Source organism: Salvelinus fontinalis, unplaced genomic scaffold (assembly GCF_029448725.1).
Source record: "Salvelinus fontinalis isolate EN_2023a unplaced genomic scaffold, ASM2944872v1 scaffold_1373, whole genome shotgun sequence".
NCBI lineage: Eukaryota > Metazoa > Chordata > Actinopteri > Salmoniformes > Salmonidae > Salvelinus > Salvelinus fontinalis.
Genome location: NW_026601582.1, coordinates 22,297 through 43,146, shown reverse-complemented (window position 1 = coordinate 43,146; position 20,850 = coordinate 22,297). Strand labels below are relative to the sequence as shown.

At 46.8% G+C, this 20,850-nt stretch overlaps 1 protein-coding gene across 3 annotated transcripts in view; it reads left to right on the top strand.

Moving 5' to 3' along the window:
• Positions 1-719: 719 nt before the first annotated feature.
• LOC129849106 (serine/threonine-protein kinase WNK1-like) overlaps positions 720-20,850 on the top strand; it is a gene marked incomplete at its 5' end in the record, with an annotated part of 35,929 nt that continues 15,798 nt past the window's right edge. For 2 of the 3 annotated variants that reach the window (XM_055916132.1, XM_055916131.1), the window contains 11 exon segments: positions 720-2,144; positions 3,902-3,988; positions 6,698-6,829; positions 12,097-12,468; positions 12,896-12,975; positions 14,396-14,543; positions 15,021-15,137; positions 16,089-16,199; positions 16,360-16,426; positions 18,458-18,610; positions 19,053-20,296. In XM_055916132.1, the coding sequence (XP_055772107.1) occupies positions 720-2,144; positions 3,902-3,988; positions 6,698-6,829; positions 12,097-12,468; positions 12,896-12,975; positions 14,396-14,543; positions 15,021-15,137; positions 16,089-16,199; positions 16,360-16,426; positions 18,458-18,610; positions 19,053-20,296 (3,936 nt within the window). 3 annotated transcript variants of the gene reach the window in all.

The following is a 20,850-nucleotide window of genomic DNA, read 5'->3' as shown; positions in this document are numbered from 1 at the left end:
GTGAGACTGGTCAGACTGCTTGCTACACTTCCCCAATATGAACAACAACTCAAACAACACTTTAGTTTGTCATCTCAGCCCATTTTACTGGTCAGACTGGTAGCTAAACACAATATGAGATGTAGACTAAACTAGATTGAACTATTGAGTACATTCAGTCAGATCTATGTACAGTAGTTGGTGTGGTCACCTGTTTTATCCAGGAATCCACTAAAGTCTTTATTAAGCAGCAGGTACAAGTTCAATTAGCATGAACATCATTCACTGTCAGCTTCAAAGGTTTAAACCCCCCAAAATACACATCATGTAATATAATGTAATGACTTTATCATCATGCTAGATAGTTTTGTATATAAGGTGCAGTTTATAGTTAACCATTTCATTTCACAGTAGCAGCAGTCTGTTGACCTAAAAGGAAGCCGTCTTTGCCACATCTGCATTTAATTCCATACCTGGAAGCTATTATACTGACTGTCTGTCTGTACCTTCATCTTTTGGTTAACTTCGTTGGTTTCTTTGCTAGGTTCTTGACTTTCTTTATCCGTTGCAGGGATTAATGCATTAGCAGAAATATGTAGCACTGCTATCTCTCTTGTTCTCTTTTGATATACCTCTTCACCCTCTTCTCTCTTTCTATCTCTCTGAATACTACAGTATATAACGGTGCTTCTCTCCCTAATGAAGATGATGCATCTATCTATAATCTTATGTCACTTCAGCCGCAGTCTGTGACTCACCAGTACAGCAGTGGAGGAGGAGTCTGGGCCTCAGCAGGCCTTCCGGACCCCACGCCGCCTCTCTTTCTCCCCTCCATCCTGGAGCGCCCCGTCTCCTTCTCACCGCCGCCTGCCTGCCCTCCCTCCAAGGCCTACAACGCCCAACGCCGCAAGAGCACGTCTATCTTGGAGGCCCATACGCGCCACTTCCAGCCTGCCTACCCACGCTATGCCAGCAGCCTGCACCCCTACCACCCGGGGATGGAGGGGCTAGGTGTGGGTGGAGGAGGAGGAGGAGTGGATGGACACCTGGGAGTGGATCCCTCGTCCCTCTTCATGGTGCCTGGCTACGGTGCTCCGAGGCTGGGGTCATTAGGAGAGCCCATGCACCAGCACCTCCAAGGGCAGTCCCTCCAGGACCCTCTGTATGGGTACAAGGACGTGAGGGCGGAGCAGCAGGAGGAGGTGGTGGAGGCTGTGCGGAGGCTGAGTCTGAACCAGGCAGCGTTGCTGGATCACTTCGAGGCCATGGCCTATGGGGGCTACCCCATGACTGCTCACCAGATCAACCAGATCAGCTTCCACCAGCAGATGCAGGCTGCGGCAGCCGCCAGCCTGGCCGTGTACGACCCTCCACAGCCGGCCTACGCCCAGACCTACCACCCCCACATGCAGAGTCACATGCGCCTCACCCACAGCCCCATCCCTCAGCTGCCACCCATGAGCACCTTGGGCCCGCAGGCCTCGGGTACTACCGATGGGTACCAGCTGCATCACTCCGCCTCCTTCCCCCAGTCCGCTCCCCCAGTCATGGAGCCCCCGCAAGGCAGCGTGTTCGAGTTCCACGTCCAAAACATGGCTACTGCAGCGGCCGCCTCTGGGGCCGACTCTGGCGTGCTGGCCTCTAGACTGTACCGGGCTCGCCGCGGCTCCATGGACCTCAACCTGGAGGAGCAGGGGGGACCAGGAGGACAGTCAGGGGGGTCTGGGACCTACAGCCGCCTGCAGCCAGTCACTGAGGAACTCTACAGCTACGTCAGCCCTGAGATGCCTCTTCCTCCTGGGAGCCTGTTACTGCACCAGGGTCAGAAGGACTGCAGCCCAGAACCTTCCAGTGACTCAATGGCCTCTGACTGTGGAGAGTTCCACTCTCCTCCGCCCCAATTCGGGGCCGCCTCGGCCGCCCAGTCCATCCCACACACCTTCTACGGGGCGGAGGCCGGGGGGAGGGACACCACCGCAGAGGGCCAGGGAGTGGGCCACCCCCCCAGCCAGCAGACCTTTCTGTTTGTGCCTCCCTCCGAGTCCCCTGGGCGTCAGTCCTCTCACGTCAACATACTACACACCACCTGGGCCCGACAGACGAACGTCCAACCCGACCTGTCGTACCAGGAGTTTCCTCTGGCCGTGCAGGGAAAGCCTGGGCTGGTACTTAGACCATCACTGTCTTATTCCATAGCAACCCTCAGCCGTCTACCCCCCACACCAACCCTGTCTTTATCACTTACCTGATTCACTTTGTTTCCTGGTTGTGGTTTTAACCCTTTCCAGCCATGACTTCCGACACTCAAAGGTCCTTTTTAGGAGGTGCTAGTCTTCAGGAAACAGTTAGAGACCTGCTGTTTAAACCCCCTAGTTCTGTTGACGGTGTGTTCTCTTATCACCTACGCAATTATATGTATCGGTCTCTTAGAGTAAGTAAGATTTTGTATGTATGTTCATATATGTAATTATATGGATAAATGTGTGTTTGTATTGGTATACAGTGAGGTAGAACTGCATATTGTACATACTAAAGTCGAATTGGGCCTTATTTAATATTCATAAACACCAAATTGTCAAGACACTACTGTATGGGATTGGGATCATTGTTGTGAGTAATAATCACACACTTGTTGCCACATGGCTTTGAGGATTTGTATGATCCAACACACAAACATACAACAAACAGGGGGTTTAGACCGGTTTAACTGTTCACCTGAAGCTTACATTGTTTACATCATAAAAATGTTTCTTTAATTTTTCAACTATATTTTCAAATAGTTTATTTAATTGTAACAGTTTGTACAGTAGCTCTGTCTAGTTGGCTGGAAATGGTTAAAACGGTATATCTATCATTTATTATCTGTTGCCAAGGACAAACAATCCCAGTAACAGTTCTATTGGACGTGTTGCTGCACGTCATGTGCCATATAATCAGCTAGTGACCAATAGGAAGACTTTACACTCAGCAGGTATCCAAGATAAATACTTTACACTCAGGGGTCAGAATCCATCCATTAACCCTTAGAATGCTGACATCATCAGTCATCCCCCAGCCTTTTGGTTCTGAGCAGCGCTCTTCTTCCTCGCTGCTTTTTATGGTTTTATTTTGCAATTTTATTTGTTTTTATTTTCATCTGTACTTCTTCCTACGTAATGCTTTCCGCTCCTAAAGCCTCTTGTTTTCAGTGGTAATGTCCTGAGAACAGGGGATGGCAAGGTAGGTGGTCAGCCTAGTGCAACTATACTTGTGTGAGCTCACTCTCTAGTGAGTGGTTGAGCTGAGCTTGGGAACAAGTATACTTGTCTGCAGCCTTCTAAGGGTACTTCTTAGGGTTGGTTCAGAAGCTAAATGCAATCATTACATGGAATGTAAAGGGTTTCAATCAACCAGCAACAACAAGAAAAAACAGGTTTTATTAGAGTTTTTTCTAAATATATTTAAAGGACACAACCTGCTTCTTCTATGTGCTCTGTTGAGCAATAACATTCACGATGTAATGAATCATCTAGGAGCCCTGCCTCGTGCATGAAGCCTACTCACTCCCCCCAACTGACCCAGCAGTGGATTGTGTTACCCGTTATAGTTACCTGTGGATGTGAGGTGTACATGCATACACAAGGAGTCTTGGAGATTCTCTGGAGAGTCAGAGAGGGGATGCTTTGTGTATGTACAGTACAGTGAGCCAAAGCTCAGGCTAGAATACAGTACTGTACAGTACAGCGAGCCAAAGCTCAGGCTAGAATACAGTACTGTACAGTACAGCGAGCCAAAGCTCAGGCTAGAATACAGTACAGTGCAGTATGTCCAAAAGTCACAAATAGATCCTAATTCACGTTTTGTTTTCTCTCTTGTGTCCATATTTCTATCTCCCTCCATATTGTCTCTCCATCTCTTCATCTATCTCTCTATCCTATTGAAGCAGGTGCAGCAGGTCTCAACCTCCCAGCCCAACACTGGACACCCTCTGGCCCCCAACTCCCAGCCAGTCCCCATCGCCCACCAACAAGTAAGGCCCTCTCTCTCCTCAGGCCTCTATGAGGACGTCCTAATTCCTTACCAAAGGGGAACATTGAGACATTGCCAGTGTGGATAAGGGCCGACTTGTACACATCCTCCACACCAATCCTCTCTCTCCTGTTGTGTTCAGAGTACAGGTGCATCGTCATGGCAGCCAGACGGTGTTTTTGTTTTGATTTGGTCTGTGTGTTTTTAATCTTGAGGACAGTAGTGTCTCCTGTGTGGTGTGAAAGCTGTGGCGTGGCCCCTGTGGTGCCTCTCTCTCTCTCACACGGTGTTGTCTGTCTGTTTTAGCATGGAGGTTACTACGTCACAGCGATCCCTCCGCAGGTAGACAAACAACACATTCTACGTTGATATGAGCACCTCTCTCGCGCACGCACTGTCTGCTTTATCTCTTGGGTCTCCTGGCTTTTTCCTTTTCTCCAATCCAACATTTCATTTCCTGCTGTCTCACGAACACACAGAACTGTAAGTGAAATGGCTGTGATGTATATTTGCCTACAGTATAGCAGGGGTGAAAGTAGATGTAATGTCTTCCTGGTACAGAGGCCTCCTGTGTGTCAGCACGCACTTGTTTTTTATGGGCCTAATCACAGAAGGACAGATAGCATCTCTATGGGCCTAATCATAGAAGGACATATAGCATCTCTATGGGACTAATCATAGAAGGACATATAGCATCTCTATGGGCCTAATCATAGAAGGACATATAGCATCTCTATGGGCTTAATCATAGAAGGACATATAGCATCTCTATGGGCCTAATCATAGAAGGACATAGAAGGACATATAGCATCTCTATGGGCCTAATCATAGAAGGACATATAACATCTCTATGGGCCTAATCATAGAAGGACATATAGCATCTATATGGGCCTAATCACAGAAGGACATATAGCATCTCTATGGACCTAGTCATAGAAGGACATATAGCATCTCTATGGGCCTAATCATAGAAGGACATATAGCATCTCTATGGGCCTAATCACAGAAGGACATATAGCATCTCTATGGGCCTAGTCATAGAAGGACATATAGCATCTCTATGGGCCTAGTCATAGAAGGACATATAGCATCTCTATGGGACTAATAGTATTGATTTGTCGTTTAACTTTCAAATGTATTAGCCTGCCTTTTTAATGTGGCATTAACACAGCCAGTCATGATGTTTTCATTCTGATTGTCAAACAGTTACTTGAAAAGGCTCATTTAGGCTATGTTACTCGGGGGGGAAATAGACTTCATTTGCATATTTTCAGCTTATAATTTCCCGACATTTGGTAGGCTATTTGTTCGTCAACTTGTGTCTGTAATTAGATACATGCAGCTTCTCTTCTGTCATGACTTGATGCTCGTCCAGAATATTAAATAAAGCCACCAGAATAATACAATACATGGATAGAATGATCAATGCTTCAGCAACAGTCTACAGTAGTTGACATTGGTAAAGTTGTTCCTTTCATTTCCGCTTCTCACGCGCAGTGAGGACGTTTAGGGACCAATGGAGATTTTCCAAATGACATCAGTTGGACCGGTTTTTAAAGAAATTAGAAGCTGTGAAAAAGATCCAACATGTTTCTGATAGTATTTCAGTTCATCTTGATGGGTATTTTATGTGGTTGAAAATGAAATACCTTCAGCTTTTATATCGCTGAAAGAAATTGTACGTTTAGGCTAAACAACAGTTCCCTGAGCATCACTCCTCTTCCTGAAACAAAATTAACATTTGGTTGAAATTTTACTCAGAGGAACACTTAATTCTACATTCAGTGTCCATACTTTAGTTGCTATTCTAACTAGCAGGCTACTCCACTCTAAGATAATTCCGGCATCCATACCGTTTGATAAAAGCAAAGAGACTTACCGGACACCGAAAAGTGTTATGAATGACATTCGGTGATTGTCATAATTCGGCCTAGAAAAGTCTTGTAACCTGAATTTGATGCTTACTCTGCTGTCCGCCCACGTCATGGTCTCTGCCACTCATCTCTGCCTTATTAAAATGTCAGTGTTATCCTCGAACCTCTCTGCATTTTGGAGTCTATTGGTTCATTTTCTATGTGAATGACATGATGGATAGATTCCAAGAAAACTGTAGGCTTATTACACTGTTTCTTAACTATTGTGAAAGACTCACGTTTTAACGGTACGGCGTACCCCCTCTTTCTTTTGCCGGTACTCTGTACTGGATCGTTCCGGCTTCCCTTCACGCCTATAGAATATGTTAATAAGATGAGCTGTAGGTTCAGCAGGTGCACTGTGTGTGTGTCATTGCTTTTCATCAAGTCACAAGGTAAGTTGGCCGAACGCCAGAGAAATGTTTTTGCATTCGATGGGAATGTTTTCCCCCAAGGCAAATTGTAGCATCAAATTGTAGCATAAGTAGATGTGATTGATAGGTTCAACTGTTTAATTACAGTGAGATAATGGTTTTTTTTTTTGCTATGAAGCTCTACTGATATGTGTTAAGTACGCATATGGTCTTAAAGAGACAGTACACTCAAAGTTTGCAGATATTTTTATTTTAAATGATTGTGCTTATCTTTTCCATCCGTGGGATTGAGGCTGGTGTGGGGCATAGGCTCATCTCAACATTAGACTTTTGAGGTCAAAAACATCTGACAAACTTAGGGAACTGTCCCTTTTAACTTTGCTGTGTACGTCTAGTCATGAGTTGACTGTGTCTCTCCTCCAGACCCCCCTGCAGGCCTCTCTCCCCCCCACCTCCCAGCCCATGGTCTCTCAGCCCCAGCAGCAGCAGGCAGGCAGCACCGTGGTACAGAGCCCCTCTCAGACCCAGCTACCCCCTGGACCACAGCCCACACAGGTAAGGGACCAATGCATACATACACACAGAGTGCACATGCAAACACTGGCACTTAACCACACGCTGTGCACACATTTCATATCACACACACACCGTAATCAAGTTAGAGTGAGGGTCCCCAAAACCAAACAGGTAACAGACTCATGCATTCATATTCCGTCAGATACTGTATGCATTCATATTCCGTCAGATACTGTATGCATTCATATTCCGTCAGATACTGTATACATTCATATTCTGTCAGATACTGTATACATTCATACAGACACATTTTACACAAGCCCACATATAAACTCAGCACAAAAAGAAACGGCCCTTTTTCAGGACCCTGTCTTTCAAAGATAATTTGTAAAAATGTAAAATAACTTTACAGATCTTCATTGTAAAGGGTTTAAACACTGTTTCCCGTGCTTGTTCAATGAACCTACAGACGGTAGGCAGTTAATGAACCTACAGACGGTAAAAGCCTACAGGTCGGCAGTTAAGGTCACAGTTATGAAAACTTAGAACACTAAAGAGGCCTTTCTACTGACTCTGAAAAACACCAAAAGAAAGATGCCCAGGGTCCCTGCTCATCTGCGTGAATGTGCCTTAGGCATTCTGCAAGGAGGCATGGGGACTGCAGATGTGGCCAGGGAAATAAATTGCAAAGTCCGTACTGTGAGATGCATAAGACAGCGCTACAGGACGGACAGCTGATCGTCCTCGCAGTGGCAGACCACGTGTAACAACACCTGCACAGCATCAGTACAGCCAAACATCACACCTGCAGGACAGGTACAGGATGGCAACAACAACTGCCCGAGTTACACCAGGAACGCACAAGCCCTCCATCAGTGCTCAGACTGTCCGCATTAGGCTGAGAGACGCTGGACTGAGGGTTTGTAGGCCTGTTGTAAGGCAGGTCCTCACCAAACATCACCGGCAACAACGTCACCTATGGGCATAAATGCACCATCGCTGGACCAGACAGGACTGGCAAAAAGTGCTCTTCACTGACGAGTCGCAGTTTTGTCTCACCAGGGGTGATGGTCGGATTCGCATTTATCCTCGAAGGAATGAGCGTTACACCGAGGCCTGTACTCTGGAACGGGATCGATTTGGAGGTGGAGGGTCCGTCATGGTCTAGGGCGGTGTGTCACAGCAGCATCAGACTGAGCTTGTTGACATTGCAGGTAATCTCAACGCTGTGCGTTACAGGGAAGACATCCTCCTCCCTGATGTGGTACCCTTCCTGCAGACTCATCCTGACATGACCCTCCAGTATGACAATGCCACCAGCCATACTGCTCGTTCTGTTTGTGATTTCCTGCAAGACAGGAATGTCAGTGTTCTGCCATGGCCAGCGAAGATCCCGAATCTCAATCCCATTGAGCACGTCTGGGACCTGTTGGATCGGAAGGTGAGGGTTAGGGCCATCCCCCCCCAGAAATGTCCGGGAACTTGCAGGTGCCTTGGTGGAAGAGTGGGGTAACATCTCACAGCAAGAACTGTCAAATCTGGTGCAGTCCATGAGGAGGAGATGCACTGCAGTACTTAATGCAGCTGGTGGCCACGCCAGATACTGATACTTTGTTCAGGGACACATTATTCCATTTCTGTTAGTCACATGTCTGTGGAACTTGTTCAGTTTATGTCTCAGTTGTTGAATCTTATCTTCATACAAATATTTACACGTTAAGTTTGCTGAAAATAAACGCAGTTGACAGTGAGAGGACATTTCTTTTTTTGCTGAGTTTAGCACAGCCCCCTGAGCCAGTGTGTTTACCTAAACCCATAGATGGGTCCACTGAAGGCCAGTGTGTTTACCTAAACCCATAGATGGGTCCACTGAAGGCCAGTGTGTTTACCTAAACCCATAGATGGGTCCACTGAAGGCCAGTGTGTTTACCTAAACCCATAGATGGGTCCACTGAAGGCCAGTGTGTTTACCTAAACCCATAGATGGGTCCACTGGAGGCCAGTGTGTTTACCTAAACCCATAGATGGGTCCACTGAAGGCCAGTGTGTTTACCTAAACCCATAGATGGGTCCACTGAAGGCCTGCCAGAGTTGGTCTGAACCAAGTCAGTAACACAAACCCAAACCTCCATCAATTATTCAGCAATCGATGGAAAACCTTCAGGGCCATTGGTTACGTGATTAGGAGTTTACTTTTCTCAGGCATATGAATAGAGGTATTGGTTATAGTGATGTTTTACTACATTAGGAGAACAAACATGAACTTCCATCGCCTTCAATGTCCAACAACTTTGCCAAAATAAACCAAACACTCACAAAAGCCAATGTCAAAATATACCAAACCCCTTATGAAACCGATTCAGTAAGTACTACAACGTCGCTGACTAACTCATGTCCATTGTGGTAAGTATTACACAACCATCTCATTTAAATAATACTGATATTCTCTTTCTATGGAGTATAATCTGTTCTGTTTCTTGTTAACACTTTTTAACATTCACATTTCTTACTTCCGTTTTCCATCCTTGCTTTCTTTCTGTTTTTATTCCATTGACTTTCTCACTCTTTCATCCAATCATTACACTTCTATGACATGCTGCTTGGTCTGCCTGCCCTGGCCTACCTGTCTGCCTGCCCTGGCCTGCCTTCCCTGGTCTGTCTGGTCTGCCTCCCTTCCCTGGTCTGTCTGGTCTGCCTGCCTTGGTCTGTCTGGTCTGCCTGCCTTCCCTGGTCTGTCTGGTCTGCCTGCCTTCCCTGGTCTGTCTGGTCTGTCTGTATGCATGGTTGGTGTTCTTCAGCTGTGTGCTAGTGAGCTGGGCGCTTCTGTTATGTCCCCTTCACCCAGCTTAGAACACCTCTACTATCTCTACCAGGCACACCAGCTAGCTCTGGTCCAGGTACCACTCACTATGCTGTTATAGCTAGCTCTGGTCCAGGTACCACTCACTGGCTGTTATTATAGCTAGCTCTGGTCCAGGTACCACTCACTGTTCTGCTGTTATAGCTAGCTCTGGTCCAGGTACCACTCACTGTGCTGCTGTTATAGCTAGCTCTGGTCCAGGTACCACTCACTGTTCTGCTGTTATAGCTAGCTCTGGTCCAGGTACCACTCACTGTGCTGTTGTTATAGCTAGCTCTGGTCCAGGTACCACTCACTATGCTGTTATAGCTAGCTCTGGTCCAGGTACCACTCACTGTGCTGTTGTTATAGCTAGCTCTGGTCCAGATACCACTCACTATGCTGTTATAGCTAGCTCTGGTCCAGGTACCACTCACTGTGCTGTTGTTATAGCTAGCTCTGGTCCAGGTACCACTCACTATGCTGTTATAGCTAGCTCTGGTCCAGATACCACTCACTATGCTGTTATAGCTAGCTCTGGTCCAGATACCACTCACTATGCTGTTGTTATAGCTAGCTCTGGTCCAGGTACCACTCACTGTGCTGTTGTTATAGCTAGCTCTGGTCCAGATACCACTCACTGTGCTGTTATAGCTAGCTCTGGTCCAGGTACCACTCACTGGGCTGTTGTTATAGCTAGCTCTGGCCCAGGTACCACTCACTGTGCTGCTGTTATAGCTAGCTCTGGTCCAGGTACCACTCACTGTGCTGTTATTATAGCTAGCTCTGGTCCAGGTACCACTCACTGTGCTGCTGTTATAGCTAGCTCTGGTCCAGGTACCACTCATTGTGCTGCTGTTATAGCTAGTTCTGGTCCAGGTACCACTCACTGGGCTGTTGTTATAGCTAGCTCTGGTCCAGGTACCACTCACTGTGCTGCTGTTATAGCTAGCTCTGGTCCAGGTACCACTCACTGTGCTGTTATTATAGCTAGCTCTGGTCCAGGTACCACTCACTATGCTGTTATAGCTAGCTCTGGTCCAGGTACCACTCACTATGCTGTTATAGCTAGTTTTGGTCCAGGTACCACTCACTGGCTGTTATTATAGCTAGTTCTGGTCCAGGTACCACTCACTATGCTGTTGTTATAGCTAGCTCTGGTCCAGGTACCACTCACTGGGCTGTTGTTATAGCTAGCTCTGGTCCAGGTACCACTCACTGTGCTGTTATAGCTAGCTCTGGTCCAGGTACCACTCACTGTGCTGTTGTTATAGCTAGTTCTGGTCCAGATACCACTCACTGTTCTGCTGGTATAGCTAGCTCTGGTCCAGGTACCATTCACTGTGCTGTTATTATAGCTAGCTCTGGTCCAGGTACCACTCACTATGCTGCTGTTATTATAGCTAGCTCTGGTCCAGGTACCACGCACTGTGCTGCTGTTATAGCTAGCTCTGGTCCAGGTACCACTCACTGTGCTGTTGTTATAGCTAGCTCTGGTCCAGGTACCACTCACTATGCTGCTGTTATTATAGCTAGCTCTGGTCCAGGTACCACGCACTGTGCTGCTGTTATAGCTAGCTCTGGTCCAGGTACCACTCACTGTGCTGTTGTTATAGCTAGCTCTGGTCCAGGTACCACTCACTATGCTGCTGTTATTATAGCTAGCTCTGGTCCAGGTACCACTCACTGTGCTGTTATTATAGCTAGCTCTGGTCCAGGTACCACTCACTGTGCTGCTGTTATAGCTAGCTCTGGTCCAGGTACCACTCATTGTGCTGTTGTTATAGTGCTGGTCCCCACTAGGGTGGTAGAACGTGTTTATGTGTGTGACTATACGTGTGTCCATTTCCATTAGTATCAGCTGTCCTCACTCAGTATCTCTTGTGTTGTTGTTGTTTGGGCCCCAGTAGAACAGTATCTGTCCTTCAGTGTCGTCTGTGTTTGTTGATAAATGTGAATTGAGGTCTAATGGACGGCCATGGCTGTTCCATTAGAGTCCATGTTAGTGACCAATAGCATGATGTCACCGCAGGCGTGTTGTACCACTGAGTGGAGAGGGCCTCATAAGGTGTCCTGTCCACACCTTAGCTTTGTTCTCACAGTGCAGTTGAACCAGTTGAACCTGCGGTTTGACATTTGACATCCGGTTTCATGCCATTTGTGAGAAACATCGTGTTTGGTCGCATGTTGTTGTGGTGCGTGGCTTTGTGTGTTGACTTTGTTTGTTTAGTGGTTGTATGCACAGTGTTCAATTCTGTCACACCCACCATTCACACTCTTATCCCCTTGAGTTTTGTTCCTTCAGTCACCCTTTAGTCAACCACCAACATAATATCCATCCCATAGAAGTAGACTTACTATTTCTATCATCCATAATCCGCCCACTCCAACCTAGTTCCCATGACCCTTCGTTACCCTAGCCAGTCCTGACCTGACCCGCCCCTTGCTCTCCTCCTCCCGCCCCCAGCCTTGCAGTATGGCTCCACCTCCCTCCTCAATGGGGCTCGTCTCTGTGGCACAGATGGCCTTCAATCAGCCCTCGGTCCCGGTTACTGCAGCTGCAGCCCAAGGGGCGGTGTCACCCATGCAGCCGACCCCTGGGGGAGCCCTGGTGTCCCCACAGAGCCCTATAGCAGCTGCAGCCTTACCTCTGCCTCCTGGGGCTCATCCTCTACCTGGTTCTGTATCTGTACCCACTCTGGTGACTCATCCACCGCCGGCGCCACCGGCCTCCCCTATGCCACCCCAAATGATGCCTACTCAGCCGCCGGTCGTTGTGGTGCCCGTCATCAGCGTAGCCAGCACCTCCCCAGAGCCGCCAGGAGATGCCCAGCCCCAGGTACCTGTGGTCAGCCAAACCCCCTTCGTCATGTCCCCCCTGCCTGGTCGTATGGATGATGGAGAGTAGTTCTTTGACCATAGCTGGTTTGGTATTTAAATGAGTCCTGAGTTGGTTGTGGATGTGTCTAGTCATATATTTTATGTTTACAGGTAGCTAGATGTGAATGAAACATTCTGGACATAGATGCTGTCAAACATTTTGTTATGGTGGGGTTAGTACTTTCAGACCTACAAGGGAGCCGACTCATATTTCTTTATACTGCTGCTCTCACATGCTTTTAAGTGTCATATTCTGCCTCTTTTTAACCTCAGTACCTTCTGAAGCCTTTCATCTCCAAAGACCACACTACTTTCCACTCTCTTTATTGTATAACAAGTTTCACACAGTTCGCTGAGCCTTTGTTCTCCTGTACTGTGTGTTCCAGCCCTCTCAGACTGCTCCTCAGCCTTTGTCATTGGAGCAGTCACAGTTACAACCACCACAAGTGCCCTCGTCCATGGAGAGGTAAGATATATGTTTAACTGATGGTAAAGATATACAAATCGAGATTTACAGTGAGGGAAAAAAGTATTTGATCCCCTGCTGATTTTGTACGTTTGCCCACTGACAAAGAAATGATCAGTCTATAATTTTTATGGTAGGTTTATTTGAACAGTGAGAGACAGAATAACAACTAAAAAATCCTGAAAAACGCATGTCAAAAATGTTATAAATTGATTTGCATTTTAATGAAGGAAATAAGTATTTGACCCCTCTGCAAAACATGACTTAGTACTTGATGGCAAAACCCTTGTTGGCAATCAGAGGTCAGACGTTTCTTGTAGTTGGCCACCAGGTTTGCACACATCTCAGGAGGGATTTTGTCCCACTCCTCTTTGCAGATCTTCTCCAAGTCATTAAGGTTTCGAGGCTGACGTTTGGCAACTCGAACCTTCAGCTCCCTTCACAGATTTTCTATAGGATTAAGGTCTGGAGACTGGCTAGGCCACTCCAGGACCTTAATGTGCTTCTTCTTGAGCCACTCCTTTGTTGCCTTGGCCGTGTGTTTTGGGTCATTGTCATGCTGGAATACCCATCCACGACCCATTTTCAATGCCCTGGCTGAGGGAAGGAGGTTCTCACCCAAGATTTGACGGTACATGGCCCCGTCCATCGTCCCTTTGATGCGGTGAAGTTGTCCTGTCCCCTTAGCAGAAAAACACCCCCAACGCATAATGTTTCCACCTCCATGTTTGACGGTGGGGATGGTGTTCTTGGGGTCATAGGCAGCATTCCTCCTCCTCCAAACACGGCGAGTTGAGTTGATGCCAAAGAGCTCCATGTTGGTCTCATCTGACCACAACTTTCACCCAGTTGTCCTCTGAATCATTCACATGTTCATTGGCAAACCTCAGACGGGCATGTATATGTGCTTTCTTGAGCAGGGGGACCTTGCGGGCGCTGCAGGATTTCAGTCCTTCACGGCATAGTGTGTTACCAATTGTTTTCTTGGTGACTATGGTCCCAGCTGCCTTGAGATCATTGACAAGATCCTCCCGTGTAGTTCTGGCCTGATTCCTCATCGTTCTCATGAGGTGAGGTGAGATCTTGCATGGAGCACCAGGCCGAGGGAGATTGACAGTTATTTTGTGTTTCTTCCATTTGCGAATAATCGCACCAACTGTTGTCACCTTCTCACCAAGCTGCTTGGCGATGGTCTTGTAGCTCAGCCCATTAAACCTACCATTAAAATTATAAACTGATCATTTCTTTGTCAGTGGGCAAACGTACAAAATCAGCAGGGGATTAAATACTTATTTCCCTCACTGTATAAGAGATGGGAAAGATATCTCTAAATGTATAATTAGTCATGGTTGTTGGGCATATGGTCTCGCTCTTATTCTTCAGATCATGAATTTTAACGGTGTTTGTGTGTCTCACTCAGCGGTCACTCTGACGTGGCGTCCGGTCTGAGCGATGGAAATGATGGAGGCAGACAAGAGGGGCGCTCCATCAAGCGACACCAGCGGCGCTCAGTACGGAGTCGTTCTCGTACCGACAAGATTGGCAAAGCAAAGTTGAATGTACTAAATGTAAGAGTCAGCCCAGGGGAAATGACCGATATATACTACATCAAACATTATTTTTCATTAGTGTGTTTAGCACCTGTAATAAGCCTGTTATTTTTGTTTATATTATAGGCCTACCTATTATAAACTTTGATTTACATAATCTTTTAATTGCCCTAGCCTTTGCTCGGTGCTCTTGTCTCCCACCAGCTTCATTTAAAAAAAATTCAGTTCAATAAGCTTTATTTTCTTGGAAAGTGTTCTCTAATTGGAGCATACAGCATCTGATTAATGTCTGTTTCTGGTGTGTAACTCCCTGTACTGATACCTGCCTATTTGAGTTCCCTGGCACAGCATCGTTCAGGCCCTACTGATTAGACAGACCGACACAGAGCCGTTCAAACAGGCCGTGTGATTTCTGTCGATAAATCTGAAGAGCTGCTCTCATCTTTTCATTTCATCCACATTTTATTCTGGCCTCTGTTCCTTTGTTTTTCCCAGATATCCAACATGGGCGACAGGGTAGCTGAATGCCAGTTGGAAACGCACAACAGAAAGATGGTGACGTTTAAGTTTGATCTGGACGGAGATAACCCAGAGGAAATAGCACAGATTATGGTAACTACAGAAAAGATTACGAGCACACTCCCTCCCTCTTTTCTCTCTCTCGCTGTCTCTCTCTCTCTCGCTGTCTCTCTCTCTCGCTCTCTCTCTCGCTGTCTCTCTCTCTCGCTGTCTCTCTCTCTCGCTGTCTCTCTCTCGCTGTCTCTCTCTCTTGCTGTCCCTCCCTCTTTTCTCTCTCTTGCTGTCTCTCTCTCGCTGTCTCTTTCTCTTGCTGCCCCTCCCTCTTTTCTCTCTCTTGCTGTCTCTCTCTCTTGCTGTCCCTCCCTCTTTTCTCTCTTGCTGTCCCTCCCTCTTTTCTCTCTCTTGCTGTCCCTCCCTCTTTTCTCTCTCTTGCTGTCCCTCCCTCTTTTCTCTCTCTTGCTGTCCCTCCCTCTTTTCTCTCTCTTGCTGTCTCTCTCTCTTGCTGTCGCTCTCACTCTCTCGCTGTCTCTCTCTCTTGCTGTCTCTCTCTCGCTGTCTCTGTCCTCCCTCCCCCTCCATCTCTCTGTCATTATTGAGCCGTCTCCCCTCTCTGATTGCAGTATCCCAGAATCACGACCTTGTTGTGATGTTCCCTGATGGTATTTGTCTCGGACATGTCCAGAGAGTCTACTTGTTGTGATGTTCCCTGATGGTATTTGTCTCGTGTCCAGAGAGTCTACTTGTGATGTTCCCTGATGGTATTTGTCTCGGACATGTCCAGAGAGTCTACTTGTGATGTTCCCTGATGGTATTTGTCTCGGACATGTCCAGAGAGTATACTTGTTGTGATGTTCCCTGATGGTGTTTGTCTCGTGTCCAGAGAGTCGATCTGATAATAATGAAAGGCTTTATTTCACCAGACTGTCCAGCTGTTTTGACTTTGATTAATCCATTCTGAAATGATGAATCAATCCAACCATCAGATGCTGAGAAGAATGAGGACTGTGATTGAGAGGGCTGTTCTTTCCTGGTGTGTGACTACAGGTCACCAGTCTTTTTATACTGGAGAGCGAGAGGGAGTCGTTCATCGAGCAGGTCCGTGAGGTCATCGAGATGGCTGACGAGAAGGGTCTGGAGAAAGATGGAAACACCCAGGTAGAGTGACGTCTCTCCATTTGTTTTTCCTCCATGTTGTTGCTGTGAAAGAGCATCATTCTTAACCCTTCTATACCAGGTACATTGGTTTAACTTCATCATGGATCGTTGTAAACGGCTGTTGTACTGTATCAGACTCTGACTGCATCTTGTGTCACAGATTGTTTCCCAGATAGTTAGTGACCTCCAGCAGCAACAGATCCCTGCTATATCTGAACCGTTGCCAGGTAAAACTACCAACACAATGTCCACACAGGGAATTGGTACCCTACAAAATAAATTACCGACATGTTTTCCATTATATTTTTCCATCTGTAATCCAATTTGTTGTACCATGAATTATGGAACGTTCCGAAATGTAAATGTATTGATTTCAATAGAGGCACCCATTTTGCATTAACCTGTCTAGGATCAGCGTGGCGCTAGCGGCACACCCCCCCCCCCCCCACTGAAAAACCAGTGCCGCGAAATTCAAAAAAAATATTTTTTTTAAATATTTAACTTTCACACATTAAAGTCCAATACAGCTAATGAAAGACACAGATCTTATGAATCCAGTCAACATTTCCGATTTTTAAAATGTTTTACAGGGAAGACACAATATGTAAAGATGTACATCTATTACCTAAAAACACATTAGCATATTCCACCATCTTTTATTTGTCCACCAACACCAGTAGCCATCACCAATTCGGCTAAACTAAGATATTTATAGCCCCTAACCAACAAAAAAACTCATTAGATGACAGTCTGATAACATATTTATGGTATGGGATAGGTTTTGTTAGAAAAAAGTGCATATTTCAGGTATATGGCATAGTTTACAATTGCACCCACCATCACAAATGGACTAGAATAATTACAATGAGCAACGTGTTTACCTAACTACTAATCATCAAACATTTCGTAAAAATACACAGCATACACGAATCGAAAGACACAGATCCTGTGAATACAGACAATATTTCAGATTTTCTAAGTGTCTTACAGCGAAAACACAATAAATCGTTATATTAGCTTAGCACATAGCAATTAGCAGCCCAGCATTGATTCTAGCCAAAGTGAGCGATAAAAGTCAACATCGCCAAAAGATATTAATTTTTTCACTAACCTTCTCAGAATTCTTCCGATGACACTCCTGTAACATCACATTACAACATGCATATACAGTTTGATCGAAAATGTTTATATTTAGCCACCAAAATCATGGTTAGACAATGTGAAATGTAACTCGGCTGGTCAGAATTTGTCCTTGCGCCACTTAGACAGTGATCTACTCTTATACATAAATACTCATAAACGTGACTAAAAAATATAGGGTGGACAGGGATTGATAGACAATTTAATTCTTAATACAATTGCGTTATTACATTTTTTAATTTATCCTTACTTTTCAATACAGTTTGCGCCAAGCGAAGCTACGTCAAAAAACATGGCGTCCTAAGCCACTAAAATGTTTCGACAGAAACACGATTTATCATAATAAAAATGTCCTACCTTGAGCTGTTCTTCCATCAGTATCTTGGGCAAAGGATCCTTTCTTGGGAGAAATCGTCTTTTGGTGGAAAGCTGTCCTCTTGCCATGTGGAAATGTCAACTACGTTCGGGATGAACTGAAAAGCGTGTCCAACTTTTCACATCGTTGCAAAAATAAATGTCACAAAATCGCACTAAACGGATATAAATTGCTATAAAACGCTTTAAATTAACTACTTTGTGATGTTTGTAACTCCTATAACGAGTGAAAAGATGACCGGAGAAATATAACAGGCTAAACTAATGCTTGGAACAGGAGAGGGTCGGTGTCTTCCACGCGCGTTACGCAGCAAGAAAAGACTTGCTAGCTAAAGGTTTTTTTCATTTGTAGGGCCTGTGAACGAGCAATCGAGCCCGTTGGAATCGTCATCACGTAAAGGCATCCAGGGGAAGACGTAAGAAGTGTCCGTATAGTCATAGCAACGACAGTGCCCGTTTAAATGACTTCAGAAAAGTGGCCAACGTTTCTCAAATCTGACTCCATGTCAGGGAAATTGCTGTAGAATGGGCTCTGTTCCACTTAGAGACAAAATTTCAACTCCTATAGAAACTATAGACTGTTTTCTATCCAATAATAATAATAATATGCATATTGTACGATCAAGGATTTTGTGGGAAGCCGTTTAAAAAATTAGCCACATTAGCATAAATAGTCTAAACAGCGCCCCCATCCCCAACAGGTTAACCCTATGTGTGACCCTACCATTTCTGTCTATCTCCAGGTATCCCTTCCTGTGCAGCCCAGGTGGTCCACTCTGCAGGCAGGAGGTTTATAGTCAGCCCCGTGCCTGAGTCCAGACTCAAGGACCAGTTCTTTGCTGACTCAGCGGCTGCAGGCTCTGCCCTACTGAGACAAGATTCACAGTCCTTTAACGGTGAGTTTAGCATGCGCACACACACGCACACACGCACGCACACACACACACACACACACACACACACACACACACACACACACACACACACACACACACAGTGACAGCCTACCAATAAGTTATCTTATTAGTCAACAAGATAATGCATTCAGCATCCAAATGTAATAACATTTTGATGTTTCTGAAAAGCGGGATCATCTGATCTTGTGACCGACTGAATGTTGTTGTATTGTAAAGTTAATAATAAAAACATCACATGTTTATGAATGTCTAGTTGCTATGTAACAGTAGTTTAGTTAATGTCCTATCTGTGGTGTATGGCCTGATTTTAAAGGTGATGGTTAACATCACTGTTTTACTTAGTGATGGGGTGTTGACACATCTCTTTCTATCACTCTCTCTGTTTCCCTGCCCATCTCTCCCTCATTTTCTCTCTCCCCAGCTGGCCGTGCTGCAGGTCAGGGTCTGTCCCAGTCGGCCTCAGCGGTCAGCCTGCAACAGGCCTTCTCAGAGATGAGACAGAATCAGGGCCAGTACGACCCAGGACCCAGCACCGCTCCTCCCTCCATCCACATAGCCTCCCTGCCTGTCCTGGTCCCTGCTGCAGCCACCACCACCACCATCCCAGTCTTCTCCACTGCTCCTATAGCCTCTGCTCTTATCCCCCATGCTCAGGTTCCATCTGAGGCCTCTGTGACCTCCCCTCCCCCCTCAGTCTCCATCTCCCCTCCAGCCTCCACCTCCCCACCTGCAACCATCCACCAGGCCACCGCACCCCTCCCCACCCAGCTCCAGTCTGTTGCTACCCAGCCTCTCTTTTCCCAGGCCCCTCTCACCCTGCCGGTGACCCAACCCGTGGTCTCCTCCGTACCTAGCGTTACAGCCCCAGTCCCTGCCCCAGCCACCTCTGTGTCCCCCCCAGCCCCTGCTGTCCTCCCCACCTCAGCCTCCTTCCCCCAGACCTCTGGCCCAGGCTCCATCCCTGGTGGTCCCACCACCTCCATACCCACTACAGTCCTTTGTCATTCCGCCACGGCCCCCCTGGTCAGCAGCTGTAGCAGTGGTAGTGGAGGTGGAGGAAGCTCAGAGCAGCTCCCTGTCCCTTCCACTGCTGTCCCCCAGTTCACCGCTACCGTAGTCCCCACCACGGCTATCCAAGGCCCCCTGCTAGCCCCCTCCATGGCTAACCCCAGTGCAGAGCTCCCTTCTTCCTCCTCGCCTGTAGCCTCTCTAGGCCCAGGGGCCACGGTCCCTACCCAGCCCACCCTGGTGCACACCCAGCCCCAGCCCACCCTGGTGCACACCCAGCCCCAGCCCGCTACAATGCCCAACCAGACCCACGCCCAGGGTGGGGAGTGTGAGGCGGCCCTGGGCATCGATGACATCCACGCCCTGGATAAGAAGCTTCGTTCCCTCTTCATGGACCTGGGCGGTGGTGGAACCACCCAGGCCGATGGCTCTATCGACCCAGCCGGAGGCACTGGTGTCCCGGGAACTTCTTCCCCAACCGGTCCCTCATCCACCGCCAGCTCCACAGGCACCCCCCTGCCCCCCTCCAGCCTCCCCCTGGCCTCCTCAGGACCAGGGCATGTCTCTGGGACCCCCCTCACCACCCCGGGACAGGCTGGGACCCCTTCCACCTATACCCAGACTACCCCCGCCAAAGCACCTCTGTCTAGGTTACCGGTGAGTCAGTCAGCATGAATGTGGAGGCTAGCTTATTAGATGTGGCTTGAAGAGCACTGTTTATAACACACACAGCATGTTAACAACCATTTAAGATTTTTATGACACCTCTGGGTAAGGTAAGTTTGTGTAATTTTGTATTTGTAATCTTTTGGAGAATTATACGTCATTATTACATAGTTGACATACACAGTTATTGCCTAGTTAAATAAAGGTTAAATCAAAGTTAAATCAAATGATTGCCATGTGATTGTATCAACTCCACCTTTAACAGCCTGTTAACCTCCTTGATCAACTGCTTTTGTTTCCTAACATTTAGTTGAATGAACATTTGCTGTGCTTTCTGTTGCATGCCAACAACTCTATTCTATACTGTGTCCATCCCCCCCTAGATGTCAGGTAGCGCACCATATAGTTGTTAAAACCCCCCACTGTAGTTATGGTGTCATAACACAGCTTCTAGATGAGATATGTTAATGGGTAACGGCTTCTAGATGAGATATGTTAATGGTTAACGGCTTCTAGATGAGATATGTTAATGGTTAACGGCTTCT